This window comes from Taudactylus pleione, unplaced genomic scaffold (genome assembly GCF_031769625.1).
Source record: "Taudactylus pleione unplaced genomic scaffold, aTauple2 ptg000182l, whole genome shotgun sequence".
NCBI lineage: Eukaryota > Metazoa > Chordata > Amphibia > Anura > Myobatrachidae > Taudactylus > Taudactylus pleione.
The window spans coordinates 2320279-2332927 of NW_028284584.1; the positions used below are offsets into that span (position 1 = coordinate 2320279).

The 12649-nt window shown below is 41.6% G+C and overlaps 1 protein-coding gene across 2 annotated transcripts in view; it reads left to right on the plus strand.

The window, feature by feature from the left end:
* The window catches only part of SBF2 (SET binding factor 2), an 805041-nt gene that overhangs the window by 484348 nt on the left and 308044 nt on the right, over nt 1-12649 (plus strand). For both annotated transcript variants that reach the window (XM_088476083.1, XM_088476084.1), the window contains exon 15: nt 5700-5809. In XM_088476083.1, coding sequence (XP_088332209.1) covers nt 5700-5809 — 110 coding nt within the window. The remainder of the gene's footprint in view (nt 1-5699; nt 5810-12649) is intronic.

Consider the following 12649-nt stretch of genomic DNA (forward strand, 5'->3'; position numbering starts at 1 on the left):
TCAGCACTAACACGCGGCCATTGCACAGTTACTCAGCACTTACATGCGGCCATTGCACAGTTACTCAGCACTTACATGCGGCCATTGCACAGTTACTCAGCACTAACATGAGGCCATTGCACAGTTACTCAGCACTTACATGCGGCCATTGCACAGTTACTCAGCACTTACATTCAGGACCAAACTCTGGGGATTTCCTATGTTTTATGGCTGAGGTCTGTGGTTACACTTCTTGCTGATTTTTACAGGCATCATTGACAATATTTTCAAATAGAGACCTCGGGAGCCATAAATATATAATTATATCCATCTGTGACTAAGTCACCCTTTCACTGCCAATATAAAATATATCACTGAATCATTTGTGCGCACAGCAGAGATCAGCATTTGTTAACCTATGTTTGCCTTCTGTATAATTTTTTATCATTATTAATATTATTATTTCACCACCATTAGGCCAGTGGCTACTGAGGAGAACAGCACAATTACTAATTATTGCAGCAGTCTGTGTATGTAATGTTACACTTTCCAGTGTATCAGTAATGGTCATCTGCACATCAAAAATCAACATACTGGCTCCAGAATCCCAACAATGACTGTTAGGGTTATGCACAAGGAGGAGGGATAGGGTTGGGCTGCCAACGGGGACGTTTAGGAGGGGTGGGTTAGGGTTAGAATACTCACCAACATGCATTGGGATTTTGACTGTCGGGATTCCGGAGCTGGCATTGTGACCAACGGTATTCTGAACGCCAGGATATCATACCCAACCTGTCAGATGGTACAGTACACTCAGGTTCACCTCTCTGCAGGTGCAATATTATCCCAGGTGCACCTATCGGCATGTGAACTACTATCTCAGTAACACACAGGTGCACCTATCGGCATGTGCACTACTATCTCACTAACACACAGGTGCACTTATCGGCATGTGAACTACTATCTCACTAACACACAGGTGCACTTATCGGCATGTGAACTACTATCTCACTAACACACAGGGGCACCTATCGGCATGTGCACTACTATCTCACTAACACACAGGTGCACCTATCAGCATGTGCACTACTATCTCACTAACACACATATACACCTATCAGCATGTGCACTACTATCTCACTAACACACATATACACCTATCGGCATGTGCACTACTATCTCACTCACACACAGGTGCACCTATCAGCATGTGCACTACTATCTCACTCACACACAGGTGCACCTATCAGCATGTGCACTACTATCTCACTCACACACAGGTGCACCTATCAGCATGTGCACTACTATCTCACTCACACACAGGTGCACCTATCAGCATGTGCACTACTATCTCACTCACACACAGGTGCACCTATCAGCATGTGCACTACTATCTCAATCACACACAGGTGCACCTATCAGCATGTGCACTACTATCTCACTCACACAAAGGTGCACCTATCAGCATGTGCACTACTATCTCACTCACACACAGGTGCACCTATCAGCATGTGCACTACTATCTCACTCACACACATATACACCTATCAGCATGTGCACTACTATCTCACTCTCACACATATACACCTATCAGCATGTGCACTACTCTCACTCACACAGGTGCACCTATCAGCATGTGCACTACTATCTCACTCACACACAGGTGCACCTATCAGCATGTGCACTACTATCTCACTCACACACAGGTGCACCTATCAGCATGTGCACTACTATCTCACTCACACACAGGTGCACCTGTCAGCATGTGCACTACTATCTCACTCACACACAGGTGCACCTATCAGCATGTGCACTACTATCTCACTCACACACAGGTGCACCTATCAGCATGTGCACTACTATCTCACTCACACACAGGTGCACCTATCAGCATGTGCACTACTATCTCACTCACACACAGGTGCACCTATCAGCATGTGCACTACTGTCTCACTCACACACAGGTGCACCTATCAGCATGTGCACTACTATCTCACTAACACACAGGTGCACCTATCAGCATGTGCACTACTATCTCTCTCACACAATGGTGCACCTATCAGCATGTGCACTACTATCTCACTCACACACAGGTGCACCTATCAGCATGTGCACTACTATCTCACTCACACACATGTGCACCTATCAGCATGTGCACTACTATCTCACTCACACACAGGTGCACCTATCAGCATGTGCACTACTATCTCTCTCACACAATGGTGCACCTATCAGCATGTGCACTACTATCTCACTCACACACAGGTGCACCTATCAGCATGTGCACTACTATCTCACTCACACACATGTGCACCTATCAGCATGTGCACTACTATCTCACTCACGCACAGGTGCACCTATCAGCATGTGCACTACTATCTCACTCACACACATGTGCACCTATCAGCATGTGCACTACTATCTCACTCACGCACAGGTGCACCTATCAGCATGTGCACTACTATCTCACTCACGCACAGGTGCACCTATCAGCATGTGCACTACTATCTCACTAACACACAGGTGCACCTATCAGCATGTTCACTACTCTCTCACTCACACAAAGGTGCACCTATCAGCATGTGCACTGCTATCTCTCTCATTCTGTGATGGCACAAGACTTGTCCATGGACTCTCTATGTTCCTCTAGTTTGTAAAGTAAACCCAACTGTGAGCATCCTCCAGTCATCCTAGTGTTGTTTGTAGCCACATAGCGTGGTGAGGATTCTGATCCTTGTGCACCATTTATCACTGACCCAATATGTGTCGGAAGCATTAAAACGATGCCTCAGTGCTGTTATACAGGTGAGGCACAATGTTAGTAGCATTGCACAATGCAGATGGAGCTATAATACTGCAATACTGGTGTTTTCCTTCTTTGCATAATTTGCTTTCATTGAAGATGAAATGAGAACCATTTGCGAATTTGCAGATTGTAACACAACATGATATCTGTTCTGCATGTTTGGTCGGGATGGTGGAATATTAACAGACCTGTAATTTGCAACGAAGAAATCTGTCTTAATGGAATGTTTCAGTTGTTTCTATAAATATAGAGAACCAGTCCATAAGTATGCTGCCAGTGACTTACACTATGGTGACCTCTGTCTAGTGTTCCCTGGAACATCTTAAAGTGATCCCTCGCACCGCTACTGCGAGCTGCGTTAAGGTGTAGACTAGAGGTTTTAATATCACTTCTTGGTGCAAAAAATCTCCTCCTGGGCCCGTGTCTCCTCCTGGGCCCGTGTCTCCTCCTGGGCCCGTGTCTCCTCCTGGGCCCGTGTCTCCTCCTGGGCCCGTGTCTCCTCCTGGGCCCCTGTCTCCTCCTGGGCCCCTGTCTCCTCCTGGGCCCCTGTCTCCTCCTGGGCCCCTGTCTCCTCCTGGGCCCCTGTCTCCTCCTGGGCCCGTGTCCCCTCCTGGGCCCGTGTCCCCTCCTGGGCCCGTGTCCCCTCCTGGGCCCGTGTCCCCTCCTGGGCCCGTGTCCCCTCCTGGGCCCGTGTCCCCTCCTGGGCCCGTGTGAGAAAACATGTTGTAATGATGAAATACTAGTGTGAGATGTGTGAGGGCAGTCTGCGCTGATGGACATCAGTATTTTGTTCCGCTAACATTACTTTCCAATCCTTCATATAGTAACTTTGGTGTTCTGCAAAGGCAATTTCCAACTCCATATACTTTGTGCAAATGCGTATAAAACATAATTATAAACCAAAAAGAAACCAGGCGCTGAATAACAATAGAAAATTGAAAATGTATTAAGGTTCACTTTTTAAAAAAATTTTTGTCCTACCTGTAAAGTTTTTAGCGAAGTTTAAGGCGACTTTTTATTGCTTCATTAAATGAAGCAATTTATACCCCAAGATCCGCTATTGCTATATTTATGTTCCTTTTATCTGACCCCCACACAGCGTGATATTGCAAGGAAGGTATGAGACCCCTCAAAAATGACAATACATGGCAGAATTATTGGATAACCGTGTACATATTGGTGGACGTAGTCGGCAGATGACCGGTATTGTCCTGTGTTGTGTGTTCATTGTCGAAGCTGGATAATTGGCTGAGACAAGATCAGTTTAAAATTGAAGCGTGCACGACGCCATCTTGCGAATGGCAGCTAGACTCCATTTTAGAAACAAGAATCTACAAGACGCCATTTTGCGACCAGCGCCATTTTAAGTTACAACTCACAAGGTAAGTACAAATGGCAATGTTTTTGATAATCTACCAAGGTCAACTGAAAGAACAGCTTCTTGAGAAAAAGTAAATAGAATAAACAGTGTTTTTACATACAAATTGGGAATCCCTGTATGCAGACAAGTTAAATTGTGGCAATTGTAATATAATCCAGGCATTGATCTACACAATTGGATTTGTCTGAATCCTAAACAGGTTTTAGCCCCACATCCAGACAGGATGGCCCCAGCTTCACAGCTTGAGGTAACACATTTGCATTCACACAAGAGTCTGAGAGAGCAAACGACTTTTCTTTAGAGCCTGGGAAAGGTGGGGGCTGCTGAGAGAGGGGGGGGGCATGTGGAACTATATGGCTCAGCATTCCACACTGCTAGGTGTTCACATAGTAAGTGAGATTTAAGTGCACCATTTTTCATACACACAGTAATACGCACAATTGCGCTGGTAACTAATCGCATATTAGCGAATGCATAAGACCTTGTATGAAAACACTGTTTTATTAGCTAAATGCGCACGCAATCTGTCCCCAGTTAACTAGCGTCTTTATATCAAACCCCGTATACTCACACATTACATATTCACATACAAGGTTCCATAAGCTTTAAGGTATAAGATTTAAGTTGTTCATTTAGTACAAATGCTATGAAATAAAGATTGTTTGGTAACTAAGGTATTATTCATGATAAGTAAGCCGTGTTTGGTTTTGTACTGATACTTACTCTTTCCACAGTATTCCGGTGATATCGGTGGGGAGATTGCATCATGCATTCTCGAGATATGGACCGCAGAGACTTCAAACAACAAAATGTATATGATATAAATAACTGTTAGGATGTTGCATGGGGCGGGAGGGCAGAGACCCCCAGTTGTTGGAGGCTGGGTTGAGTCTATTTCAATCAGCCTGTTAAACGCTCTGTAACAGATGCTTCCCCCTTGAGGACCAATGGCATCAGCAACAAACTTCTCTATTGTGTTGTCTATTTCTGGGGGGTATAAATATGTGTGATCCAACACTGGCTTCTTAGTCTTCGTGCTGAATGCTGATAGACGAGGGGTTTCTTGCTGATGACTAAAATCTGGTCCGGAAGCGCTGCGTATGTATACTGTACTTTGGCGCAAAGGAATTATACAGACCCAATTGTGTCTGTATCAATAGCGTGTAACTGACTGTACTTTTACCTGAATAATACTTGTGCTTTGGAACCACAGATTACAGGTCTTAAGTCTTTATTTACTGGATGACTGCGCACGCAAATTAGCGTCATCCTTAGAGGTTTATAGGTAGGATACTAGAAGGTATAGACAGGGGTATATAGAGGTTCTGATCCAGTATCATCATCTCCCGCCGCACTAACAGGCCCCAGGGAGACTGAGCATCGGATCCGGCTCCACAGACACATATATGGTCCTCTCACTGAGCTGGTATTATTCATATAGCACCAATGTATTCCACACCGCGGCTCTATAAAGCTGATCGCAAGACGCCTTTATATGGAAGGATAATGGTCTGTATCTGTTTCTCTTGACAGTTTCCATAGTGGACAAATCCAGTTCCGTCTTCAACAGTGCCCGCCGGCTGGAAGTGGTCCGAAGCTGCATCGCTAATGTGTTTGAGAACAAAATACTGGAAACTGAAAAGGTATTTGATTATATACTTTTTTGGATGTTATATAGAATATACTTTACCTAACTGTCACCTGACATAAGCGGGTGTATGAGGACATATATACACAATATACCTTACCTAACTGTCACCTGACATAAGCGGGTGTATGAGGACATATATACCTTATCTAACTGTCACCTGACATAAGCGGGTGTATGAGGACATATATACACAATATACCTTACCTAACTGTCACCTGACATAAACGGGTGTATGAGGACATATATACACAATATACCTTACCTAACTGTCACCTGACATAAGCGGGTGTATGAGGACATATATACACAATATACCTTACCTAACTGTCACCTGACATAAGCGGGTGTATGAGGACATATATACACAATATACCTTACCTAACTGTCACCTGACATAAGCGGGTGTATGAGGAAATATATACACAATATACCTTACCTAACTGTCACCTGACATAAGCGGGTGTATGAGGACATATATACACAATATACCTTACCTAACTGTCACCTGATATAAGCGAGTGTATGAGGACATATATACACAATATATCTTACCTAACTGTCACCTGACATAAGCGGGTGTATGAGGACATATATACACAATATACCTTACCTAACTGTCACCTGATATAAGCGGGTGTATGAGGACATATATACACAATATACCTTACCTAACTGTCACCTGACATAAGCGGGTGTATGAGGACATATATACACAATATACCTTACCTAACTGTCACCTGACATAAACGGGTGTATGAGGACATATATACATATTATACCTTACCTAACTGTCACCTGACATAAGCGGGTGTATGAGGACATATATACACAATATACCTTACCTAACTGTCACCTGACATAAGCGGGTGTATGAGGACATATATACACAATATACCTTACCTAACTGTCACCTGACATAAGCGGGTGTATGAGGACATATATACACAATATACCTTACCTAACTGTCACCTGACATAAACGGGTGTATGAGGACATATATACATATTATACCTTACCTAACTGTCACCTGACATAAGCGGGTGTATGAGGACATATATACACAATATACCTTACCTAACTGTCACCTGACATAAGCGGGTGTATGAGGACATATATACACAATATACCTTACCTAACTGTCACCTGACATAAGCGGGTGTATGAGGACATATATACACAATATACCTTACCTAACTGTCACCTGACATAAGCGGGTGTATGAGTACATATATACACAATATACCTTACCTAACTGTCACCTGACATAAGCGGGTGTATGAGGACATATATACACAATATACCTTACCTAACTGTCACCTGACATAAGCGGGTGTATGAGGAAATATATACACAATATACCTTACCTAACTGTCACCTGACATAAGCGGGTGTATGAGGACATATATACACATTATACCTTACCTAACTGTCACCTGACATAAGCGGGTGTATGAGGACATATATACACAATATACCTTACCTAACTGTCACCTGACATAAGCGGGTGTATGAGGACATATATACACAATATACCTTACCTAACTGTCACCTGATATAAGCGGGTGTATGAGGACATATATACACAATATACCTTACCTAACTGTCACCTGACATAAGCGGGTGTATTAGACATATATACACATTATACCTTACCTAACTGTCACCTGACATAAGCGGGTGTATTAGACATATATACACAATATACCTTACCTAACTGTCACCTGACATAAGCGGGTGTATGAGGACATATATACACATTATACCTTACCTAACTGTCACCTGACATAAGCGGGTGTATGAGGACATATATACACATTATACCTTACCTAACTGTCACCTGACATAAGCGGGTGTATGAGCACATATATACACATTATACCTTACCTAACTGTCACCTGACATAAGCGGGTGTATGAGGACATATATACACAATATACCTTACCTAACTGTCACCTGACATAAGCGGGTGTATGAGGACATATATACACAATATACCATACCTAACTGTCACCTGACATAAGCGGGTGTATGAGAACATATATACACAATATACCTTACCTAACTGTCACCTGATATAAGCCGGTGTATGAGGACATATATACACAATATACCTTTCCTAACTGTACCTGACATAAGCGGGTGTATGAGGACATATATACCTTGCCTAACTGTCACCTGACATAAGCGGGTGTATGAGGACATATATACACAATATACCTTACCTAACTGTCACCTGATATAAGCGGGTGTATGAGGACATATATACACAATATACCTTACCTAACTGTCACCTGAGATAAGCGGGTGTATCAGCACATATATACACAATATACCTTACCTAACTGTCACCTGACATAAGCGGGTGTATGAGGACATATATACACAATATACCTTACCTAACTGTCACCTGACATAAGCGGGTGTATGAGGACATATATACACAATATACCTTACCTAACTGTCATCTGATATAAGCGGGTGTATGAGGACATATATACACAATATACCTTACCTAACTGTCACCTGACATAAGCGGGTGTATGAGGACATATATACACAATATACCTTACCTAACTGTCACCTGACATAAGCGGGTGTATGAGGACATATATACACAATATACCTTACCTAACTATCACCTGACATAAGCGGGTGTATGAGGACATATATACACAATATATCTTACCTAACTGTCACCTGACATAAGCGGGTGTATGAGGATATATATACACATTATACCTTACCTAACTGTCATCTGATATAAGCGGGTGTATGAGGACATATATACACAATATACCTTACCTAACTGTCACCTGACATAAGCGGGTGTATGAGGACATATATACACAATATACCTTACCTAACTGTCACCTGACATAAGCGGGTGTATGAGGACATATATACACAATATACCTTACCTAACTGTCACCTGACATAAGCGGGTGTATGAGGACATATATACACAATATACCTTACCTAACTATCACCTGACATAAGCGGGTGTATGAGGACATATATACACAATATACCTTACCTAACTATCACCTGACATAAGCGGGTGTATGAGGACATATATACACAATATACCTTACCTAACTATCACCTGACATAAGCGGGTGTATGAGCACATATATACACAATATACCTTACCTAACTATCACCTGACATAAGGGGGTGTATGAGGACATATATACACAATATACCTTACCTAACTATCACCTGACATAAGCGGGTGTATGAGCACATATATACACAATATACCTTACCTAACTATCACCTGACATAAGGGGGTGTATGAGGACATATATACACAATATACCTTACCTAACTGTCACCTGACATAAGCGGGTGTATGAGGACATATATACACAATATACCTTACCTAACTGTCACCTGACATAAGCGGGTGTATGAGGACATATATACACAATATACCTTACCTAACTGTCACCTGACATAAGCGGGTGTATGAGGACATATATACACAATATACCTTACCTAACTATCACCTGACATAAGCGGGTGTATGAGGACATATATACACAATATACCTTACCTAACTATCACCTGACATAAGCGGGTGTATGAGCACATATATACACAATATACCTTACCTAACTATCACCTGACATAAGGGGGTGTATGAGGACATATATACACAATATACCTTACCTAACTATCACCTGACATAAGCGGGTGTATGAGCACATATATACACAATATACCTTACCTAACTATCACCTGACATAAGGGGGTGTATGAGGACATATATACACAATATACCTTACCTAACTGTCACCTGACATAAGCGGGTGTATGAGGACATATATACACAATATACCTTACCTAACTGTCACCTGACATAAGGGGGTGTATGAGGACATATATACACAATATACCTTACCTAACTGTCACCTGACATAAGCGGGTGTATGAGGACATATATACACAATATATCTTACCTAACTGTCACCTGACATAAGGGGGTGTATGAGGACATATATACACAATATACCTTACCTAACTGTCACCTGACATAAGCGGGTGTATGAGGACATATATACACAATATACCTTCCCTAACTGTCACCTGACATAAGCGGGTGTATGAGGGTATATATACCTTACCTAACTGTCACCTGACATAAGCGGGTGTATGAGGAAATATATACACAATATACCTTACCTAACTGTCACCTGACATAAGCGGGTGTATGAGGACATATATACACAATATACCTTCCCTAACTGTCACCTGACATAAGCGGGTGTATGAGGACATATATACACAATATACCTTACCTAACTGTCACCTGACATAAGCGGGTGTATGAGGACATATATACACAATATATCTTACCTAACTGTCACCTGACATAAGCGGGTGTATGAGCACATATATACCTTACCTAACTGTCACCTGACATAAGCGGGTGTATGAGAACATATATACACAATATACCTTACCTAACTGTCACCTGATATAAGCGGGTGTATGAGGACATATATACATAATATACCTTACCTAACTGTCATCTGACATAAGCGGGTGTATGAGCACATATATACATAATATACCTTATCTAACTGTCACCTGATATAAGCGGGTGTATGAGGACATATATACACAATATACCTTACCTAACTGTCACCTGACATAAGCGGGTGTATGAGGACATATATACACAATATACCTTCCCTAACTGTCACCTGACATAAGCGGGTGTATGAGGACATATATACACAATATACCTTACCTAACTGTCACCTGACATAAGCGGGTGTATGAGGACATATATACACAATATACCTTACCTAACTGTCACCTGACATAAGCGGGTGTATGAGAACATATATACACAATATATCTTACCTAACTGTCACCTGATATAAACCGGTGTATGAGGACATATATACACAATATACCTTACCTAACTGTCACCTGAGATAAGCGGGTGTATCAGCACATATATACACAATATACCTTTCCTAACTGTACCTGACATAAGCGGGTGTATGAGGACATATATACACAATATACCTTGCCTAACTGTCACCTGAGATAAGCGGGTATATGAGGACATATATACACAATATACCTTACCTAACTGTACCTGACATAAGCGGGTGTATGAGGACATATATACCTTACCTAACTGTCACCTGACATAAGCGGGTGTATGAGGACATATATACACAATATACCTTACCTAACTGTCACCTGACATAAGCGGGTGTATGAGGACATATATACACAATATACCTTACCTAACTGTCACCTGACATAAGCGGGTGTATGAGGACATATATACACAATATACCTTACCTAACTGTCACCTGACATAAGCAGGTATATGAGGACATATATACCTTACCTAACTGTCACCTGACATAAGCGGGTATATGAGAACATATATACACAATATACCTTACCTAACTGTCACCTGATATAAGCGGGTGTATGAGGACATATATACCTTACCTAACTGTCACCTTACATAAGCGGGTATATGAGGACATATATACAAAATATACCTTACCTAACTGTCACCTGACATAAGCGGGTGTATGAGGACATATATACACAATATACCTTACCTAACTGTCACCTGACATAAGCGGGTGTATGAGGACATATATACACAATATACCTTACCTAACTGTCACCTGACATAAGCGGGTGTATGAGGACATATATACACAATATATCTTACCTAACTGTCACCTGACATAAGGGGGTGTATGAGGACATATATACACAATATACCTTACCTAACTGTCACCTGACATAAGCGGGTGTATGAGGACATATATACACAATATACCTTCCCTAACTGTCACCTGACATAAGCGGGTGTATGAGGGTATATATACCTTACCTAACTGTCACCTGACATAAGCGGGTGTATGAGGAAATATATACACAATATACCTTACCTAACTGTCACCTGACATAAGCGGGTATATGAGAACATATATACACAATATACCTTACCTAACTGTCACAAGACATAAGCTGGTGTATGAGGAAATATATACACAATATACCTTACCTAACTGTCACCTGATATAAGCGGGTGTATGAGGACATATATACATATTATACCTTACCTAACTGTCACCTGACATAAGCGGGTATATGTGGACATATATGCACAATATACCTTACCTAACTGTCACCTGACATAAGCCAGTGTATGAGGACATATATACACAATATACCTTACCTAACTGTCACCTGAGATAAGCGGGTATATGAGGACATATATACCTTGCCTAACTGTCACCTGAGATAAGCGGGTATATGAGGACATATATACACAATATACCTTTCCTAACTGTACCTGACATAAGCGGGTGTATGAGGACATATATACCTTGCCTAACTGTCACCTGAGATAAGCGGGTATATGAGGACATATATACACAATATACCTTACCTAACTGTCACCTGATATAAGCGGGTGTATGAGGACATATATACACAATATACCTTACCTAACTGTCACCTGACATAAGCGGGTGTATGAGGACATATATACACAATATACCTTACCTAACTGTCACCTGACATAAGCGGGTGTATGAGGACATATATACACAATATACCTTACCTAACTGTCACCTGACATAAGCGGGTATATGAGGACATATATACCTTACCTAACTGTCACCTGACATAAGCGGGTATATGAGAACATATATACACAATATACCTTACCTAACTGTCACCTGATATAAGCGGGTGTATGAGGACATATATACCTTACCTAACTGTCACCTTACATAAGCGGGTATATGAGGACATATATACAAAATATACCTTACCTAAC